This window comes from Oreochromis aureus, linkage group 6 (assembly GCF_013358895.1).
Source record: "Oreochromis aureus strain Israel breed Guangdong linkage group 6, ZZ_aureus, whole genome shotgun sequence".
In the NCBI taxonomy this organism is placed as follows: domain Eukaryota; kingdom Metazoa; phylum Chordata; class Actinopteri; order Cichliformes; family Cichlidae; genus Oreochromis; species Oreochromis aureus.
Window position 1 is genome coordinate 26,187,060 of NC_052947.1, and position 23,179 is coordinate 26,210,238.

Here is a 23,179-nt window from a genome sequence, read left to right on the forward strand (position 1 = left end):
GAGGCCCATGGTGACTCTGGACGAGCTGCAGAGATCTACAGCTCAGGTGGGGAATCTGTCCATAGGACAACTATTAGTCGTGCACTGCACAAAGTTGGCCTTTATGGAAGAGTGGCAAGAAGAAAGCCATTGTTAACAGAAAACCATAAGAAGTCCCGTTTGCAGTTTGCCACAAGCCATGTGGGGACACAGCAAACATGTGGAAGAAGGTGCTCTGGTCAGATGAGACCAAAATGGAACTTTTTGGCCAAAATGCAAAACGCTGTGTGGTGGAAAACTAACACTGCACATCACTCTGAACACACCATCCCCACTGTCAAATATGGTGGTGGCAGCATCATGCTCTGGGGTGCTTCTCTTCAGCAGGGACAGGAAGCTGGTCAGAGTTGATGGGAAGATGGATGGAGCCAAATACAGGGCAATCTTGGAAGAAAACCTCTTGGAGTCTGCAAAAGACTTGAGACTGGGGCGGAGGTTCACCTTCCAGCAGGACAACAACCCTAAACATAAAGCCAGGGCAACAATGGAATGGTTTAAAACAAAACATATCCATGTGTTAGAATGGCCCAGTCAAAGTCCAGATCTAAATCCAATCGAGAATCTGTGGCAAGATCTGAAAACTGCTGTTCACAAACGCTGTCCATCTAATCTGACTGAGCTGGAGCTGTTTTACAAAGAAGAATGGGCAAGAATTTCAGTCTCTAGATGTGCAAAGCTGGTAGAGACATACCCTAAAAGACTGGCAGCTGTAACTGCAGCAAAAGGTGGTTCTACAAAGTATTGACTCAGGGGGCTGAATAATTACACACACCCCACTTTTCAGTTATTTATTTGTAAAAAATGTTTGGAATCATGTATGATTTCCGTTCCACTTTTCACGTGTACACCACTTTGTATTGGTCTTTCACGTGGAATTCCAATAAAATTGATTCATGTTTGTGGCTGTAATGTGACAAAATGTGGAAAAGTTCAAGGGGGCCGAATACTTTTGCAAGCCACTGTATACACACACACAAACATTATGAGGTCATGCCAAGGTTTTGTGACATTTTCACAATAAGATAGAAACCAACTGTTAGTTTTATTGTGTTGAGTAAAACTAATAGTCCCTTTTAAGATACAGAATAGGAATACTGACGTCAAGTTTGTTAAAAAAGCCCACACACACACACAACTGCTACAAACCACACTCATACACACACGTGTTCTCCCTGTTTTAGTGACGCTAAAATTTACTTATTCCAATTTTTTAACATCCCTAGCTTTGATCCTTTGTATGCCTGTGTATCTTACTCACGTATGTGTATTTGTGTATACTTGTTTTGCATATTTTACCATGTGTATTATTAATCTATGTAACTACTGCTGTTTTGCAATGTCATTAATTAAGATGTGCTGTAAACATGACGGGCAATTCCTGCATGCCAACAATGGTTTTATTCCATTTATTTTTAGATGCAGAGATTTCAGTACACACAAGATGCGCCAATAATGTCCATGTTTATTTGTCTGTGATGGTTCTTGTTTATTTCCATTTTATACCTCTCATTTCCTCTTTACTCTTACTTGTAAAATACTACAGAATAGCTGCTGTGCATAAAGAAGAGATTTTTCTAGTGTAGATATATAATTTTCCAGTTCTAGATTAATTACCTTTATATCCAGCACTTGACCCAATTAGCTTATTAATGCACACACAGCTCGCTCTCTCAACTTCTTAGCACATTAATAAGATGAGACTGAGAAAGCAAGCAAAGGTTGGAATTATATAGCATTAGAATGACACTCACAGAATGCCAACCATGTCTTTTGGACTTCCAACTCTACTCTGGAAATTTGTCGTCAATCCAATTGTAGCGATGGTAGCAGAGTTTTGTTTGTAGTTTTGATATTCCTGTATATCCAGACATCACTGCATTTCTGTGTACCTGATTCCAGGTGAGTATTTACCATAAGCCTCAGCGGCCGACAATCCAAAGATAAGCACCCAACCCATGATTTTAGCGACAAACCTCAACAGCAGCACATACATCAGACTGACAAGTGTGGCTATCACTAAACCACAGAGACAGGACAGGTGGACAGGATGGAGGGACAGTTAGGACATTTACAAAACATTAAAGCATCAATTTTAAGGTGAAAATGAAGCCGTAACAAAGATGTGAACTACATTAAGAACACATATCCAACTTATGCAATCTCATACAAAACCTCTGCCACAACTTCTACTGGTACCATTTACTTTTCTGCTGACAATGTCCCAAAGGTAATATTTTATATGTGCTGCTGAGGCCATTGTGAGGGCAGTAGTGTATTTGCAATACACTGAAAAAAGCAGAATTCATGTCAGGGCTCATGTGAGGTGTTCCTCATGAAGAGGATGGTAAATATATGTTGATGACCACATGCTTTAAACAATAACTTGGGACCTTTTTAATAACAAACAGATTATCTGAAATCACTGACAAGTATACTAAAATACTCATATATTCGCATCTTAAGAAGAATAATTGCCAGTGAATGTATTCTGTTGGTTTTCTTATTAAGACAGAGCATGTGATACAGCATTTCAGAGCTTAAGTTCACACATTACGATCCACGAACATGACAATGCAAAATCTTCAAAGATTCAGGTGGTGATGTCCTAAGCGTTAAAGCTGTTGACTCCACCGAACAAGCCAGTTGAGTTTTTTGCCTGAAGAACATGACTTGGATCTCCATAGAGCAAGTCATGTTCTGTCACAATCCATTTTGTTCAACATCTTGCTTGTGTCACGAAAAGACTAAATGAGGAGGTGTTTTCACTTCAAACACTCAGCATTTACTGCATACACCAGTGTGGTCTTTGGTCGGAAAGATGTGAAAATGGTTGCTAAAATATTTACTGAGGTGGGAAACACGGACTCTGGTGTAACCCTGAATTCAGTAACACATTAATATTCTGAAAAAGCAGTCCAATATTAACTTTTATATTGTGTACTTTTATGAGAAGCAGGATTATGACTAAATTTTGCTTTCAAGTCACAGAACTTGGTGTATTACTTCTTTTCTTTATTGTTAAATCAAACAAGCCACACTGAAAAGACAGACACACGATTAATGTCGATCTTTCTATCACACTTTGTTTATTAAAAATAAGTATGTTTGCTAAAGTGCAGCAGTGAGTGTGGAGTGAAAAACATAAGGACATATGAAAACACAGTGGGGCAGATAAAGTTTGGGTGACAGGGTTAGGTTTCTCTTAAACCTAAAACTTCAACTACTATAGAGCTGATGATGAACAGCAGGAAGAGAATATCGTGCATTATATCAGTACACCATTTGTGTGTTTTTTTAAAAAAGAAGTGAGATAACATTAAATAACATGGACAGGGTAACCCTTCCATGGGTGTTTGATTTTGTGGTGATAAATGTGTCTTCCAGGGGTCAACAAAAACACACACATTACACCAGAAACCACACAGCTGGACAGAGGACAGGGGGGTTAAAATGTAAGGATTTCACCACCTATCCAATGAGCTTTGAGTCAGACTTACCTATTCGTTACAGGTCCTGTGAAATTAGAATCAAACTGCACTGGTTGTCCTGAGAAAGGCGAACATTCACCATTAAACAACAGCTTCCTTATTTATGAAAAGATGATCAAGGACACATTAGCAGTTTCTTACACAGTTTTGAACTGCTGATTTCTCTGTGTGTATAACTGTGCAACAATGGAGAAGGTGCTGTTATTAAAACAGGCCTTTTTGTATAAAGACATATTTTGACCATTGCCGTCTTTTAACCTGCTTATACTGGAGGTTTATTTAGCCAGTTCCTGAAATATTTATTACAGTGATATTTGTTTAACTTTAAAAACAGGTGCCCTCTTTTTAAAGTTAATGAATTACTTGTAAGTGAATAAGGAAAGCTTTCACAGACTTGTATTCATATTTTATGGGCTGATTGTTCATAGATGTGCTGCAGTATAATTACTATGACAGAAATTCCAGTGGCTACAATAAAACAAGGTTGTTTTATTCAAACACCAATTTGCAAAATAATGAAAAAGAAAGAAGCTTATTCTCCCCCAAAACAACATGGCAGCAGGATTTTGCAAAGTTGTATGTGAACAAATCACGAGAGTTCTGGGACAGTGTCCTTTGGACAGACACAACCAAAGTGGAGATGTTTGGCTTCAAAGATGCTGCAATCCTGAAGGACTGATATGAAACAATGTTAACTGATCAGACCATGCTCAGTTGACACTGTGGTTAATTCTAAGCATGACATTAATAATGGAATACGATTTAAAGGATAGGATGCATTTGTTTAAAGCTATTTTAGCCTCTTATTTTCTCCCATTTGGATATTTTGTCTTTCTCCTTACAGTCAGATTTCTGAGGTGTCCTGATTTGTCAGTAATAAAACTGTCACAATATATTACAGTTTGATTAGGCCAATATTGGCACATGGGATAAAAATACACTGCCTACTGTTAAACAGGAAGATAACACTGAACTTAACAACCTAACACTCGTTAAAAAAAATCCACGTTAGAAACAATGAGTTTATGCTAATAATAATTTTATTTAAAAAAATTTAGAAACTTTGATTTAAATCTCTAAAAAATGTTGTGACACAACAAATGAACACAGTTCTTACAAAGCATTTAACTCTAAACTCATTTATTTCATTGTTCTCTCAGCTGTCGTTGGAAGCTTTAAAGACTGAAAGCAGATCTCTGAGAACACCAATGGTCGACATCAGCTCACCATACTCAGAGTTGGGATTTTCCTCTGGCTTAATTTTGTTAGCCATGTTGCGCACCTGTTCCTCCTTTACGCATAAAGCACAACTCAATAAATAAAACACAACAAGAAGCTAAAACTGACAACTAATAGCTGAAGAAATCTTTTTTTTTTTCCCAGGCTGCTGTAACCAGGGAATGACACGGCATGCGCACCTCCGTGGTTGACCAAAGATTGTTTATTAATAAGAGGACTCGCTCTGCATAGCTTATAGTAACCCGGTCTTTAAGTCTGACGTCATTAGCCGATTCCGGGTCCAAACTCTGCTTCAGCTCCCAAAGTCAAACGAACACTGCGGCATCACTTAGCGTTACAAACTGTCTAAATTCTTTCATCTTAAATAAAATGGTCAGTGTGGCTGCTCTACCAGGTGTAACAATTAAGTTTAAAATTCAGGCATCCGTGAAAACAGAACTCATGAAATTTAACGTAATGAGAAGTTAGCTTGGCGTTAGCTTGCTAGTTTCCAGCGAAACATAATATACCATGTTCTGACTGAAGGATTTCTGAAAATTTTAAATGTACAGCTCTGCTATCACTTCCAGCATAAATGAAGACAGAAAACTTGTCACTGTGGCGCCCCCCTCCTTTAATATTGACAGTTATAGCACAAACAGCAATACTATAAGGTACTATTCAAGGTACTCAGGGCCATGCAGAGATGTTTAAAGGGGCGGGTGCTCAAAGTTAAAAAGGGGCGTTTAAAACCAGGCTGAATAACAACAACCCACATTCATCAAGAATCTAATATGGAATTGCATCATACTATATCACTGTCATCAGATGGGGACAATGCAAAGCAAACATAGCCTGTGTTTTACCTCAGCGGTCCCCAACCCCCGGGCCTCGGACCGGTACCGGTCCGTGAGTCGTTTGGTACCGGGCCGCGAGAGTTGAGGCTCAGGTGTGAAATGTGTGGTTTTCAGGGTTTTTATCGGTTTTCAGCGTTATTTTGTTATCGTTTTTATCGTTAACTCGGTTTTCCTGGGTCTTTTCACGTGTGTTATGAATAAATCTTCTTTTTTTCGGTACCGGTACTAGTTTTATTTTGTTGTATTCATCCGCGACACCTTAAAGGCCAGTCCGTGAAAATATTGTCAGGCATAAACCGGTCCGTGAGGCAAAAAAGGTTGGGGACCGCTGTTTTACCTGATGAGGTACAATGTTGCTGTTGAGCGGTTGCTGCTGCTGCTCCTGCTGCTAATAGTGCTGGAGGGCAGGGCTGTGTTGATCTGAGACTGTAGACATTAAAAAGTCCATAGGAGAGATGGTAGCTGATTAAACAAGTGTTATGAGATGATAATAATACAATGCAAAGATTCGTGATAGCGCTTAGAACCATAACGCAACAGAAATAAATGAGGCTCTGCCTGTGACTCACTCTTTGCCTCTCTTCCTCCTTTCATCTCCTCACTGATCTTTCACTCTCCACTTGCTGTCCATCTGAGAACAAGGCACAATTTGCTATTGCATTAAACTATTATTTAATTATCCATAATTAAAAACTCTTGCACCTAATCCATAATAAAGTAACAATAGAAAATGTTATAGAACCAAATCATTGCAATTGTGTTTATTATTGTTTTTATACTTGAATACCTCTGCAATGCAACAACCTGTACATGTGTAAATGTTACCTGTCTTTTTAATCCAGCTGCTGAGGGATCCACAGCCTCACACAGCTCCTTCTGTCACTGTTTCCTCCTCATGTCCTTACAGGGCATGTGTGGACAATGTTATATCATGAGTAATAATTTAAACAAATCTATGCACATAAAACATGTACAAACACACACACGGTGACATTTTATACCTTCTTTAGAATACTAATACTAATACACTATGGACACAAGTTTTCATCATGGTGCTGATACAGAATCCTTGCCTTGTTATTTACTCCTAGTGCTATAATAATAAAGTAATGAGAATTAAAAGAAAAAAAGTAATAAATATAAATAATGCATTTATGATGATATAATTTGTTTCACTATCAACTCTGTGCAAGGTAGAAAGCTTATTAAATGTTTAAACTGTAGAAATACAATAATTTTACTGCTGTAAAATCAGCATTTTGTCATTTTTGAAATATAAATCTAATATAATCTGTTTCTTCAAGCATTTTTTTAAACACTGTAATTTTTTTCAATATCATATTATAATGAACCATAATTATGGGGATTGGCATATCAGATAGTTTTTCGTGAAATATAAGTCCTCCAGAAAGGCAGGGAAAAGCCCTGTAACCTACTTTAAAACTAAATATGTTCTCTAAAACGGTGGACAGAGCTGCAGACCCATGTCACCCTAACCCGGTTAGCTAGCAGCTAATGACCACCATTACTTGTGCAGTTAACAAAAGGACAGGTAATGTTTTGTTGTGCTGTTGCACACACAGCCAGCTCATTTGTTTCAATTAATCAGTTTCTACAAGACAACTAACCAGCGTGTACATAATAACCTAATACTCCTGTGTGCCATAGACTATGGTGTACGCTGTACACCCTACTTACTGGTTTTTGTTGCATCAGTCTGTGTTGTGATTTCCATCAGGCTGAGTTAGTTTTTGTTTTATTTTAAAACGAAAACAATAAACTTCCACTTTCAATCAAAACAAATAGCGCATGTATTAACTTACATTGTTTGTGATTAGGACTGAAAGGTGACGTGAAATGACGTGCTAAAATGACGGTCATCAGAACAGTTTGCAAAAAGACCCCAACACCGAACTTTCTGTTTAGTATGCCAGCGTCAGGTAAATAACACCCCAATGTAATCACCTGAGGTGCAGGAAAATCTAAACACCTGTGCCACCAGAACAAATAAACAAATCATAAATATTCACTTTGGCTCTTACAATACTGGCCCCTAATTATTATTCTTCAAATAATAATTACAAAATAATCAAGTCTTACAACTTTTGCTGGTTTATAAAGAATTCCAATTACCCTTTAGTGCAAAATTGACCAGTACCACTACTTATAACACCACAGTTCACCTCTGTGAAGTTAATAACCCATAAGTAAAAAAAGTAAGCCACTTGGAGATGATTAAGTCATTCGAGTTTGTTAAAAGTTCTCTGCTTCCTGCAAAAGACAGATTTTATTTGTAGCTCTATTTAGGAACAAATCCTTTTTTGTCCTGAATTGTCTCTTCAATTTTTCCAGTTATCCAGGAATTCCATTGTGCTGAATCATCAACAATGATCACAATGTCTCCTGGCATGAAGTTTCATCTTGGATTGCACCATTTCTGTCTTTGTTGCAGTTGTGGAAGATATTCCTTAATCTGCCTTTTACTGAATAAATCCAACATATATTGGACTTGTTTCCATGTGCGGTGAGCATATATGTCATCTTTCTGAAAACATCCTGGTGGTAGTGATGGTGCAGTCTTAAGAAGCAACAGGTGGTTCTGGGTAAGTGCTTCAAGGTCATTTGGATCTGTAGAAGCCTTTGTGTGACGAGCATTCAAAAAGCTTCAGTTTCACATGAGACCCTCTTCATCAAGACTTTGTACATTTAAGGTGGAATCACCTCCATGATGCGAGCAAGCTGGGGGATGGAAAGTCCATTTAATGCCCTTTTGGAGAAGTGTATATTATATAACAGTAAGGCCAACATTTCTTGACTGCTCTGTCAAGCCACAGATCCATCAGTTATTCAGGCTTTAGACAGTTCTACGTATTCCGTATCATTGTCTAAGTGACCTTAATATATATTTTGTAAAGCATTATAAAACCATAAAAAGATCACTGTATGTCTGTATGTGTTGAGAACAACAGATTTACACACATACATAAACACATAACAACATGGTGCTATCCCCAAAATAATTAATAAACATGAGAAGTGGAAGTGAGAATAAATGCTGTTTAATTGCAAAGCAACACAATTACTGCATGGACTTAGAGCTGGGCGATAAAACGATAACGATATGTATTGCGAAATAACTTTTTCTCGATAGAAAAATTAAACTATTGCGATAGACCTCATCTCTCTTGTCCTCTTAAAAAAAAAAAAGAAAAAAAAGAACAGCCAATCCAAATTAAGTAGCGCAGAGCCGAACCAATCACAGCCGCAGCGTCACGTCACATGACTTGTTACGTACAGCACATGCGCCAAGGCGCACATGTGTATTTGTTTTTGCAGCCGGGCCGCCCAGGTAATGAAGGAAATCAGTTTGCCGACTAGAGAAAAAGCAACCGAGAGCGTGAGCGAAGGTTACCGAAGAAAAAACAGATGATGGTTCCAATGCCGGAGAGCTTGTCAAACGGAAGGGCCACAGAAGTTCCGTAGTGTGAAGGTATTTCGGCTATTTCAAGTCTGACAAAAAACAGAGTAGCGCGCACTGTAAATTGTGCCGAAAGCAAGTCTGGAAATACAATAAAGCGGTGCATGCTCAATCTCTGACTGAAAGCGCTAATTCGTCATTCGGCTTTTGTCAGACTAAAGTAACTGTTAAAACTGTTTGAAAAGCTAAGCTATACAACAAGGAGAGATTGATGCTACGTCCACACGTACCCGGGTATTTTTGAAAACGCAGATTTTTCTATGCGTTTGCACCTTTCGTCCACACGTAAACGGCGTTTTCAGTCACTGAAAACGGAGATTTCTAAAAACGCCTGCCAGGGTGGATATTTTCGAAAACTCCGTTTTTGCATTTACGTGTGGCCAAGAAAAACGGAGAAAACGCAGCGTCAAAGGTGTGCGCCTTTTTTGACGTCACACTGTGCGCCACGTTATTGTTTCGGTGAAGTGAATTTCTACAATACTGTTACTGTTAATTGTACTCTCTGTAGTGTTTAAATGCTTACATATACACACACAGTTACTGTCCCTCCACACATACGACTCGGTTCTGTTTCTATGCCCCATCTTTGTTTACTATTTCCTACCGAGGCTTCTAGACTTCTGATTGGCCAACATTTCTACACGGTTAGGAATATATCGCCACCTGTTGCTTTGGCATGTTCCTAGCAGCGTTTTCCTTCATTTCTGCGTTTACGTGTGGACGGGATTATTTTTTAAAACGAAAACGGAAAATCTCCGTTTTCAAAAAAATACCCGTATGCGTGTGGACGTAGCCTGAGAATTTCCTTTTAGTTCTCAGTTTGATATTGACAAAAGTTAGTCAATTTTGTCTGTTCTTCTGTAAAACGACCTAAGATTTATTTTTAGAATTAAAATTTTGTTTCTAAGTGGAATTGACAATTTAGTGGTCTGTTTTGTTTGTTCTATTTTGAAACTTAAATGCTTTAGCGGCTGCCTTTTGTGTAGTTTACAATATTTGCCTTTATCTGAAACTGAAGTCTCATGTTCCTTAAGTACATCTACCCTGTTGAACTTATTATGGGAAATAAATATTTTAATTAAAACAAGCTGCTAATTATTTCACATTTTACTTGTGAGCAACGGCACATTTAAATCTTACAAATATAGTTATTTGGCTTATATCGTGATATATATCGTTATCGCCTGAAATGAAAAAAACATATCGTGATATGAAAAAATCTTATATCGCCCAGCTCTACATGGACTCAACAAAACTGTGTTATATGTATACAAACATTTCCTCAGTCAACCAAGTGAAATCATAAGTCTTCCATTTCTAGTCTGGTGTGACTGTTTGTAAATGACTTGGCCTGTAACGGTTCCCTGCCTCGTTGATCTTGGCTTGATTCAAAGATGTTTTTTTAAGCTCAAGACTTCATTCTTTTATATACAGAGTTTAAGTGAATAAAGGTCTTATGAGTTGTCTGCTAAACACACAGTAATACATGGTACGCCTGGTTATACACTGTGTTTGCAATAGGAAAATACAAATAGCGTAAATAGCGAATAAGAGACGTGTTGCATTAAATTGATACAGTATAATCATCCGGTGTGTGGTGCCTCCTATTGAGAGAGAAAGAGAAGGCATTAGGGCATTAGACCTTTGATATGTATTTGTCTTATACATATTTTGATGCATGTTGGCATTCTTATTGGTATATGGTGGCCTGTAAACATGTGAGAAATCTACAGAAAGATTTAACGTCACAATCTGAATGATGTCATAAAACCAAGTGTTATTAGTGAAATACAGATCACTTTAATGTACATACCTGCCTACAGATTCACTTCAGGTCTGTAAACTGCATGATGGCCAACTGGAATGATTTAAAACACTGTGTAAGATTTTACTTATATAGAAGTTCAGGACATACAAGTACAGACAGATATCCTGCTGTAAGTGTCTGAAACAGAAGTCTTGGCCTTGGAAAATTGGAAATGTTCAGTGTATTACTGGAGGAAGGAAGTAGAAGAGCAGTAAATCCAGTATATCCAAAGATTTACCTACCCGTACGAGGTTCAGTAGAGCACTTCTGGACCTCTGTCAAAAAGAGAAAAAAAAAAGTCACAAGACAGTATTTGGTAAAAAAAAAAAAAATACAGTAGATATCTGTACTTGTATTTTATCACCTGTATGAGACAGCTTATGACGCCTATTAAGAAAAATTATTGAAAAAGTAACTTGATTAAAGTTTACAGTAGCCTCATTTAATCCAATAAAATAATAAAAGGAGTGCATTTTCCCATTGTGAAAAAAAGGTGTTACAGGTTTTCCATCTTCACTTTAGCATTTGCCTGTATGAATTTTCCTTCATGGGGAGCAACATTAACAGCTGAATAATGTGTTGATTAGTGGCATTTCTCAATGTTATAGTGCATACATCTAGTGAGCACCTTATGGTAAGTTAAATTGTAAGGGAGTTTTTAAACAGTGGGTCTTGATTCTCATAAAAACTAAAATATTAAATATGTTCAAACATCAACAATTCAGGATAGTTAAATTTATTTTCTATATGTGATTCTTCTTAAAAAGCCAGTTCATTTAAACAGGTATAATCCATCAGATAAGAGAAACGAGGAATGAGTACTCACGTTGAGCTTTCCATCTGCAGAACAACAGCACACACAGCAATCCTACCATCAGTGAACCAATGACCACCAGACGGACAACTATTTTGCAGATCTCTATCGGCTCTGGACCTTTTCCAAAAAAAGAAAAAGAATAGTGAGCTAATCTCTAAAATTAGGAAACACAAGAAAACATTATAATTTTTGGTCTTTTAGTTCTCCCTGTTATAATATACTAAACTACATTCAATTTCTCTTTACCTGTCAGAGGGGAATGTAGAAATTGAGCATTTCCTTCATTTTGAAACAGTAATTTAGAAGCAGAGAGTAAAAAAGAAACAGAATGGCAGGGAATACTTGCAGTATTGTGACGGATAATAGAATTACGGATTGTGAGGAGAGTGCCTGGGATAGTTGGGTGGGGGAATTTTCTATAAAACAACAAGCATTAACCAGTCTGGTCTGGCCTTTAACACCAGACTTAAGTGCTCAATATGATGTTGGTCAGAAACATCTGTTTTCTTTTTTTACATGTGAAAAAAAAATTAAAATACAATTAATATTTTTTTAAATGTGTAAACCCTTTTCTGTCCCACCCCCCCCCCCTCGTTGTATATTGGTTTCTCTTCTTCTTACTTTTGCACCTTTGTGGTCCAGCTACCAGATTTCGCTGTGCAAGAAACTGCACAATGACAATAAAAAGCTCTAAGTCTAAGTTTATTGTTCAATACAATCTGATGTGACACAAATACAAACTTATTCTAAAGATGAATTCTCATATTTGATTGTATATCCCAGCAAATATCCCCTATCAGAGCCCTGGGCCATGCACTGGAGGCACTGTGGGGAGGCCCACAAGAACTCCTCACTGTAGCTACTCTTCATGGGCTCCACATGAGTTTTTGTCATTAACTGTGGGTACCCACAGAATTCCCTCTTGGGAGCCCAAAAGGGCAAAACTGCTTTGGACCCTGTATGTGCACACTCACTTGAGATCCACATGGAATGTGTGGGTTTGTCCTGCTCACACAGCTGAACACACCTACCAGCTGTGGGCATGGGCATGTTTGCTGAGATTATGATATGAAGTATCACGTGTGGTCCATAATGTTGTGTAATAAAGTATACCTGAAGGAGGTGTTAGTCTTGGTGGTGCTGGCATTTCAAATATGATCTCATCCTCTTTGCCTCCACTGGCATTGAACACAACACAGGTATAGTTCTGGAAAGTGGCTCCTCTAAACAAAAGGAGTCTGCTTGTGAGTTGAAACAAACCATCGTCTGACTGTGTCGCCTCCATTTCAGAGCTTTGTGTCCAGTCATTACCCTCTTCATCAAACCAGTGAAGTGTTCCATTTGGGTGGCCTCCATGAGACTCACAGATTAGGGTACTGTTTGTATTTGGGACAATTTTCTCAGGGATGGAGTGTACAGTCGGAACACTGTATCTGGCTGCAGAGACAAAATGGAAAGCCCAGTCACTGAGATGAAGATAACACCTGAATGTTAATTAAATTAAATAAGATATGATAATAATGATACTAATAATAATAATAGTATCTGGCTGTAGAGACAATGGAAAGCGCAATCACTGAGCTGAACATTTCACCTTCATATCAATGAAATAACAAATATCTTAAAAACATATTATTACTATAATAGCAGACATGTAAAAGCTGTTGTTACAGGCCCCTGGCCTTGGAAGATGTGAGCCAGCCTTCCTTCAAGCAGATTTGGGTGTGGTAACCCCCAGAGACAATTGGCTGCCTGGGAATCTGTGGTTACCTCGAGGGAAAGTCTATTGGACCTGCTGAGGGATGCCAGACCAATCGGTGACTGATTGCACACCTGTGTCTTGAAAAGGCTGAAGAACATTCATTCAGGGGCTGCTGCTTTGGACTAAGTGTGCAGTCTGCCCCGTGTGAACCTTGTTTGCAAAACCTTGTCTAAACTGTGAGATTCTCTCGAGTAATACTAGTTGTGCTACGGCCTGTGAGGCTAATTTTGATTTGTTTAAAGTTGTTTTTGTATTGGTCGCTTGTTTGTGTTAAATGCCACTATTAGTTTTCAGTTCTCTGAGTTTTTCTGTTTGTAATAAAGCCTTTTCTACACCGATCTCCCTCGTGAGAATCTCATTACCTCCCCTGTCCCCTAGCAGAGCTGGGTCGTAACATAAATGGGGGCTCATCCTGGATAGTTTGCACATGTTTGTGGAGACTGAATATCAGTTTTGTTTTGTTTTTTTTAAGTGGGTGAGTGATGGTTAACGTGTTCACTCTAAACACAGCTGAAAGTGTGTTTCAGCTGTGCTGCCCTTCCATCAAAACACTTTTTGTTGTTTTGCTTTGTTGTTTTAGTTTATTATGTTTGGTGGTTATCCTGGGTGGGGATACGCTTTAAAGTTTGGTAGAAGACTCTTGAGTTTGTGTTTACCCAAATGGAAAAGATATATACATATATATATATATATATATATGTATATATATAAATCTTATAAAGTTTGTATCTGTCTTGTGTGAAAGTTGTATAAAAAGCACACAAGAGTGAAAATAGATATAAGATCCCTTGAAAAATTATATAAATGAAACGTATGTTTTGGACACTTACTAAAACAATATATGAAAGTAATGAGAAAGTGGCCACTTTCATGAGTAAATCATTTTATAAGTTTTTACTATTTCTTTTCCATATGGGTAACGTTGCCTCAAGCCTGCTACGCCACTGAAGACTAGGAAGGTAAAGTTAGGGTTGTGTTATTGGCATATTAGGTTGTGTGTTAGGTTGCTCATAGTAAACCAGTGGCACCAAACTCTGCAGGAAATTGAAATTTGGTTGAGACCATTATTAGTTATGGTCTTATGGCTGAGGCAGGTAGGCCTTTTGAGTTGGCATAGAGTATGTAGACCATGTGTGTACATCTAGTATATGAGTGTTTATGGATGCCAAATGAGGACGTGAGTGTTTTGTGCTGTGACCTTTAGTGTTGTGGAGAATTTAGCTAGTTTGGTTTGATCCCTTGTGAGTGTTGTTGGCCAGATGATGGCAGTAATGCTGTGGGGTGCTGAGCCACCCTTGATGTGATCATTGTGTGGACATAGCTCTCCATTTGTGGTTGGTCACTAGTATGCTTGCTTTATTGAATTTTGTAGATTAAAGTAACTTGTTGTGGTATAGGGCCACTTGTATGTGATCATTTGTGTGGTGGAGACAACAGATCTGTCACGTTCCTGGGTCTGTTGACTCAGCGTTCTGAGTTTTAGTTTATTTTGATGTTTATGGTATGTTTAAGTTCTTTAAGATATCTAAGTTCATTTGCTTCCTTCATGTGTTTCATGTCTGTTTCTTATGCTGTCAAGTTCATGTAGTCATGTCTGCGTTTCATTATGTTTCCTATTTTATTTTGTAAGAGGTCCTGTGTTTTGTTTTACTCTTTCCCTGTGGCGTTATGTTCATGTTGTGTCTACTGCGCCTTTCTGTCCCATGTTTCAGGTCCCTATGTTCTTTCTCCTCAGTTGCTGTTAAGTTTACATGTCTAGAGTTCAGTCAGTGTGTTTCCTGTTTTACTTTGAAGGTCTGTGTCTCATGTCAGTGTTTCGAGTTTTGCTTCCCTTGTCTCATCCAGCCTGATTACACCCAGCTGTGCTCTCCTTCTGTGTCTCGTTCCCTCGTTATCCCTCAGTGTATTTAAGCCCTATTTTTCTCTTTGTCAGTGTCGTAGTCTCCCTCATGGCTGTGTGTCCTTGTGTGTGTCAGTTTATCCATCTCCCAGTTTAGTTTTTTTTCATGCCTTTCTGCAATAAAGCAGCTATTTGAGTTTAATTTTGTTGTCGTGAGTTTTGCGTTTGGGTCCTTTTTCTGCCTGCACACAGTCGAATTATGACAAGATCACTTGGTTGTGATTAGTCATTGCTACTTTCAGTTTGTGTTGTAATAGTTTGAGTAATTTTTGGGTTTGTGGCTGTTGTGCTCCTTTGTGTTGGTCACATGTTACTTTTTGTGTGTTCAGTGTAGCAACTTGAGATCCTCATGAAGGGGTATCCATGCTTAAAGATGTCAGCTAAAGTAATGTGAGCATTTAGCTTTGTGTGGTAAGACATCTGATGATGAAATGCTCAAGTTCCTATTTTTTGTGGGTTGTTGGTGGGTTTTTTTTTTTTTTTTTTTTACTTTAATGGTCTATTAGAATGTCATTTGTAGCATGTGAACACTGTGCTTCTAGTTTTTACTGTTCTTTAAGCTCCTAAGACCCAAACTTTTTCTTGGCATGCATTTTTTATTTCTCTTTGCTATTTGGGCTGATTGGGACCTGATGAATAATAATAAAAAAAAAAAGAATTACGTGATTTTTTTTTTTCTTCTTCTTTTTTAAATTTCGATAGAACAGTGGCAGTATAATGACCTTGTAAGTGAATATAAGGCCCTTGTAGAGCGAAATTTAGTATTTTGGTATATAACCCAAAATGTGATGTCCACATATGTAGACGCCAGGTCCTAGGAGGTTAAGGTTTGGGAAATCAAGGACCAGAAGACTTCTGAGGGGCTTGTTAATTCATTTAGGGATCCTAGTGGAACCCTTCTGAGGGCGGAAGTGTTACGCCCCTCTGCAGCCCCTAATCTCTTTGCAGTGGCAGTGCGAGAGTGTTCAGTTGTTGCTAATTGACCACACTTAGTCAGGTGTGGATAAAGGCATACCTGAGGCAGGATTTCATGAAGGCTCACTCCTCTTTGTCTTATTGGTACCTGCTATTTTATCCAACTTGTTATGTAATTTAAAATAAAACCTCTTCTCTGTGAAATTCTGGTATTACTCCCCATATTTATGTTGCGCCCTTTGAGCCGGCTCATAATGGCTGTCAACAATCATTTTCTCAGGTATGGTGTACTGTATTTGGCTAAAGAAAACAACCCAAAAAACCCCTAATCAACAAGATGAAGATTGCATCTTTATGTTAACTAAATAAAATAAATTGTAATAATAATATATAATAGCCATTATACTCTATGTAATATGAAGATAAAAAAAATTAATACATAAAAAAAAAAAAAAAAAAAAAAAATATTTTCTTACTTAAATTATTGTTTAACATTCACAGGAAGCACTGTGGGGAGGCCCACAAGTGGGATCCTCACTGTAGGTCCCAGTACTAGTACAGTGTTACATGTAGAGCACACCTGGGCCCCACACTGTGGGACCCTGTATAGAGATTGACAGACCACGTGACTTTCGCGCATTGCTTTGTGGGTACCCGTGGCAACAAAATAAAAACACTGCATCAAGCGCTAGTATTTCCAGCACCGGTAATCATTAATTCTGCGGTTTTAATCCCTACTTGCATTTTATTTGCCCCAAAAACAGTTATGTACAAAAACGACGGAGAACACGGCAGGTCCGTACAAAGACAGACTTGACGAAAAGGCAAAAATCAAAGGAGTGAAAGGTTAGACCCATACGAGCATACAGAGTGGAGTAAGGACGTTAGCGTGCTGCCCAACTTTCATCACGGACATATTTATTATTATATGGTCCTAAGTGTGAGTGTATGCACTTCACGTTTATTAACTTCAGATCCCTGCAACAAGCCCAGGTCCAGTTTATTTTGGTGATTTGGACTATTCCAGTTCACAGCTGTTGTTAAATTTTTTTCCCTTTGCGTTTGCCTGTACAGGAGATAATCTATTTGTCGTTTCAGGTTATAGTATTACACAACATTTTCAGATCTAATAGAAATAAAATGAGTGTTTCATAATTCATTCAATTTATTGTCTTTATTTATAACTGGCATTATTGTCTCATTCTATTATAGAATCTTACAAGAAGGAGGCAAAATTGTATTCCATGATGCCTGATTAGCTGCTTCGGTAAAAAACAAATCAACATTGCAAAAAAAAAACAAAAAAAACATTGCAAAACAACATACTGGAAAACAGTTATTCATCACTTGATTGCTTCAATACAATACTTGGGCACATGTATGCGGGACTTTTCGTGGCTGTTTTGATATCGCTCTCTCTCTTAACCAATCAAATCTCGCTGTGGTAGCAGCTTTAAACTCGGTATGACCCAGGTTGATAGAGGGTGCCCAGTCTGGATCGCATTCACCTGCCCACACAGCCAAGCAGTTAGCCCACACCTACCCACTGGTGGGCATGGGCATGTTTGCTGAGATTATGATATGAAGTATCACGTGTGGTGCATAATGTGTGTAATAAAGTATACCTGAAGGAGGTGGTGGCATTTCAAATGTAAACTCATCCTCTTTGCTTCCACTGGCATTGAACACAGCACAGGTATACTTCTGGAAAGTGGATCCTTGCAAAAAAAGGAGTCTGCTTGTGAGTTGAAACAAACCATCGTCTGACTGTGTTGCCTCCATTTCAGAGCTTCTTGTCCACTCATACTTCTCTTCATCAAACCAGCGAAGTGTTCCCTTTGGGTAGCCTCCATGAGACTCACAGATCAGGGTACTGTCTGTATTTGGGACAATTTTCTCAGGGATGGAATGTACAGTCGGGACACTGTATCTGGCTGCAGAGACCAAATGGAAAGCCCAGTCACTGAGCTGAACATTGCACCTTGACATCAATAAAAAGTTGCGACATGTAAAAGCTGTCAACAGTAATTTTCTCAGGTCTAGTGCACTGTATTTGGCTAAAGAAAAAAAAAAACCGTAATAACAAAGATGAAGATTGCACCTTGTTGTTAATTAAATAAAATAAGATGTAGTAGTAGTAGTAGTAGTAGTAATATGTAATAGCCATAGTACTTTATATGTAATTAAAAGATTAAAAAAATAATTTAATTCAATTTCTTACTTAAAATCTTGATTTAATAAGTCTGTGCTGAAATGTTGTAATATGTGTCAGTTTTACCTTGGACTTTAAGGGTAGTGACCACGTTGTCATCACCACTGTCTGTAATCACTATGCACTCGTAATCTCCATCGTCTGCCACTGCAGTGTTGGTGATGAGCAGAGATACATTCATGTTCTTCTTGTCCCATGATGGATCAGCAAACCTGTAACCTCGCTTTGGCCGGTCCCATTTCCCTCTATTAAAACCCAACACGAGATCACCTTCATCTTCTGGAGAGGTCAGTTTTTTCCAAGCAACCGTACGGATAGTTGGATCAGGTGCATCTGTTGATGTTTTGACGACACACTCCAGCAGTGACTGTTGGCCATAGTGTCCTACATTTTTAGTTTTGCATTCTACTTTTATAAATCCTGTAGAGGGGGGAGAGAAAAAAAATAAAAAAAAAGCAAGATTAGTTTTGAGGTCACATGAGTACCAAACACCATTCCATGCTTAAAGTTCTCAGATTATAAATAAACTTACCACTCTTGACTGCAGTGACACAGAGGGCAGTGAAAATGAATAAAAGAGTACCACCGGAGGCCATGATTCTTTACCTGTAATGACAGTTAAAATTAACAGGCTCAGTTTGCAACCGTTTTACATCAAAGGGATTTTTTTGTTTTTTTTACAAATCAAACAAGAGGGTGCAAAATGCATTTAAGTGATTTAAAGTAAAAGCTACTTTTGCTACTCCCTTATCTAAGAGGAGCAAGAATGTGTAGCTCCACATATTGGATTTGGCAGAATTTTGTATCTAATGGTGCATCATGTCCTTCTTGATGCAATCCCCAAGTTATTTATGTCTCCTCTTGCACTCAAACCGAGAAAATTGCGTGTTAGCATACATTTAAATAATATTTATGCTTCTGGTGAAACAGAGACAGTATTAAATGACTCTCCAACTATCCTAGCACTCCTTTTTATGCTTGCGTCACTTCCACACACGCTCTTTCACTAAACTCACCTCCCATTCTTTACGCAGAATGAGCAGATGTGGATAATTTCTTTGATTAAGATGGGTAGGAAGCAAAACCTTTTTAAAATAAGAGCTTTTAAACTATACACAAACATGCATAAAACCATACTATACAACCAAACCGATACAACACACAGATTAAAACACTGAAACTACTTCCACCCCGTAACACATCCAGGTAATGAAATTACATTAACTGTTTTTCTGTCTGTCTGTCTCTCTCTTGTCTGTTTGCCAGGCAGAGGTGTTGTCCTGTCAGAATGCAATGCCACGCTCCCCCCTTTTTATTTTCCCAAGACAGGAAACAAAGTAGTCACAGTCATCGTAATTGACTGTATTTCAGTTGTCATTTTAAAAGTATTTCATGTAAGTCAGTTCATAAAAACAAAATGACTGGTCAAACCCGTCATCATAATATGTATAGACTCAGAAACAGAAACCTAAGAGTAAGTGAAAGTTCTAAAAAAGGTCCCACTGCCACTGAGAGTACACCTCTATTTCTCTGGTATACTTCTTTAAGAGGCTGGCCAAGGTTGTGAGTCTTTGCTTTGCAGTTTCCAAGGCCTCACCCATATGGAAAAGAAATAGTAAAAACTTATAAAAGACTTGCATCAGTTGTGGCCTACTTCACATAGTGAATCATATAAGGTTTATATAATTTACTCATGAAAGTGGCCACTTTCATATATTGTTTTAGTAAGTATCCAAAACATACAAGTTTCATTTATATAATTTTTCAAGGGATCTTATATCTGTTTTCACTCTTGTATGCTTTTCATACAAGTTTCACACAAGACAGATACAAACGTTATAAGATTTATATATATCTTTTCCATATGGGCAGGTATGGACAGCTTGCTGTACTTCCTTCTGCAGCTCCCATACCTGGCTAACCTCCGTCTGTTCTACCTTGAGTTTGACCTCTGGTTTCCTTCTCCATGGAGGGTACTGCTCAGCGGCGGATCTAGAACGGTGGCATGGGGTGGCAAGTGCCACCCTAAAATGATCCCTTGCCACCCCAAGTGCCACCCCAGTTTAGCCTATGACAGTGTTGTTTATTAAAATAAGATAGCATTAACACTTTGAGCGTAGATACAGCCAACAGTGAATATAAATGCTAAAACTGAATATATTGCATAGTGTTACCCCCCTCCACCATTAACGAATGGTTCAGCCCTTAGCATGGACCGATGTTGTGCCCAAAAGTGATTGTCTGCCAGAAACTGATTGCTGTCCGCGGGAGCGCGCGCAGCTGCTTAAAGCTGCAGCGCCCGGATTACTTGCGTTGCCAGCTACTTCCGTGCAACTGATATAACGTGTGTGTGTGTGTGTGTGGGGAGGGACCCAAACACATTTATGGCTTTGTTATTAGGCAAAGGTATGCATTTATGGAACTTTAACGTTTCTTGTTACGTAATTGTGACGCTTATCAGAAGGTTGCTTTCAGTGTGTAGCGCAGTCACGAATGACTACACGCATCACGATGGAATAATTAATGCCTACAGGTTTAGTACGTCTACTCTCGTTGTTCATATTTGTTATAAGACTGTCGAATAGTAGTTAAAACAATAAAGACCTATTGTGCCAGTATCACCATGACTCTTTCTTGTTTGTGCAGAATAACGACTGAGAACATGGCATTTTAGCGCTACCAAAAAGTGATTGTGGCCTATAACTTGTCACTGAAACAATATTTCTGTTTCAAACTTGGTGGATGTCATTCAGAAGGGTCCTATGTGACATATTATATCTCAAACAGTCCATTAGAACTGCTGAAAAACTTTTGAAATAACATTAATACCGATAATATGTCATTTTCAACCTGCCAAAAAGTGATTGTGGCCTATATCTTGTCACTGAAACAATGTTTCTGCTTCAAACTTGGTGGATGTCATTCAGAAGGGTCATATGTCAAATATTACATCTCAAACAGTCCCTCAGAACTGCTAAATAACCATTAAGGGAACAATAAAATTGACAATATGCAATTTTCAACCTGCCAAAAAGTGATTGTGGCCTATATCTTGTCACTGAAACAATGTTTCCGCTTCAAACTTGGTGGATGTCATTCAGAAGGGTCATATGTCAAATATTACATCTCAAACAGTCCCTCAGAACTGCTAAATAACCATTAAGGGAACAATAAAATTGACAATATGCAATTTTCAACCTGCCAAAAAGTGATTGTGGCCTATATCTTGTCACTGAAACAATATTTCTGCTTCAAACTTGGTGGGTATCATCCAAAAGGATCATATGTGGCACATCATATCCCAAACAGTCTCTAAGAAATGCTGAATAACTTTTAAAGGACCATTAATACCCATAATATGCCATTTTCAACCTGCCAAAAAGTGATTGTGGCCTATATTTTGTCACTGAAACAATGTTTCTGCTTCAAACTTGGTGGATGTCATTCAGAAGGGTCATATGTCAAATATTACATCTCAAACAGTCCCTTAGAACTGCTGAATAACCTTTAGGGGAACAATAAAACTGACAATATGCAATTTCCAACCTGCCAAAAAGTGATTATGGCCTATATCTTGTCACTGAAACAATATTTCTATTTCAAACTTGCAGGATTTCATTCAGAAGTGTTAAATGTGATATGTTATATCCCACACAGTCTCTAAGAAATGCTGAATAACTTTTAAAGGAACATTAACATTGATAATATGCCATTTTCAGCCTGCCAAAAAGTGATTGTGGCCTATATCTTGTCACTGAAACAATATTTCTGCTTCAAACTTGACTGATATCATTCAGAAGGGACATATGTGACATTATTATATCTCAAACAGTCTCTAAGAAATGCTGAATAACTGTTAAAGGAACATTAATACCCATAATGTGCCATTTTAAGCCTGCCAAAAAGTGATTGTGGCCTATATCTTGTCACTGAAATACTATTTCTGCTTCAAACTTGCTGGAAGTCATTCAGAAGGGACATATGTGACATATTATATCTCAAACAGTCCATTAGAACTGCTGAATAACCATTAAGGGAACAATAAAACTCATAATATGCCATTTCAACCTGCCAAAAAGTGATTGCCGCCTATATCTTGTCACTGAAACAATATTTCTGCTTCAAACTTGGTGGGTATCATCCAAAAGGATCATATGTGGCACATCATATCCCAAACAGTCTCTAAGAAATGCTGAATAACTTTTTTAAAGGAACATAAACATTGATAACATGCCATTTCCAGCCTGCCAAAAAGTGATTGCCGCCAATATCTTGTCACTGAAATACTATTTCTGCTTCAAACTTGCTGCATGTCATTCAGATGGGTCATATGTGACACATTCTGCTGGAAATTTAAATCAAGCCTTTATTGGACAGCGCAAAAAAATGTCAAATTTCAAATATAACACAAAAAAAGGATAATGGCCAAATGGAAACAGCTGGGAGGAGATATGCATAAACAAATTCGGAACAATAAGTAATACTAAAGAGAAAACAAAAGGTAAAAAAAATGTAATTCCAATACAGCACTTATTAATTGAAACTAAAACCAAAAAAAAAAAAAATAACAATAATATCCAATTAAAGAACAAACCACCAATTGAAATCAACTAACAAATATACCAGAAACATTGGGTATAGCGGAAGCGGAACACCAGTAAACCATGAAACAACATCAAAGCTGAA

The 23,179-nt window shown here is 38.0% G+C and overlaps 1 protein-coding gene across 1 annotated transcript; it reads right to left on the bottom strand.

Moving 5' to 3' along the window:
- Positions 1-10,274: 10,274 nt before the first annotated feature.
- LOC120440485 (hemicentin-1-like) lies at positions 10,275-19,582 on the bottom strand. The gene is made up of 8 exons (XM_039613124.1): positions 19,026-19,582; positions 18,560-18,913; positions 17,907-18,215; positions 12,818-13,141; positions 11,714-11,821; positions 11,130-11,162; positions 10,894-10,938; positions 10,275-10,684 (listed from the first exon to the last, which is right to left on the bottom strand). The coding sequence occupies exons 1-7, from the start codon at positions 19,087-19,089 to the stop codon at positions 10,898-10,900; spliced, it is 1,233 nt and encodes a 410-aa protein (XP_039469058.1). The 5' UTR covers positions 19,090-19,582; the 3' UTR covers positions 10,275-10,684; positions 10,894-10,897.
- Positions 19,583-23,179: the final 3,597 nt, after the last annotated feature.

Bases quoted from the DNA above. Each gene is read 5' to 3' on its own strand.
- LOC120440485 (XM_039613124.1), bottom strand. From the start codon at position 19,089: ATGGCCTCCGGTGGTACTCTTTTATTCATTTTCACTGCCCTCTGTGTC. The intron at 18,914-19,025 runs GTAAGTTTATTT...CCCCCTCTACAG, and splicing joins TGTCACTGCAGTCAAGAGTG to GATTTATAAAAGTAGAATGC. The intron at 13,142-17,906 runs GTATACTTTATT...TTGTCTCTGCAG, and splicing joins AATGCCACCACCTCCTTCAG to CCAGATACAGTGTTCCGACT.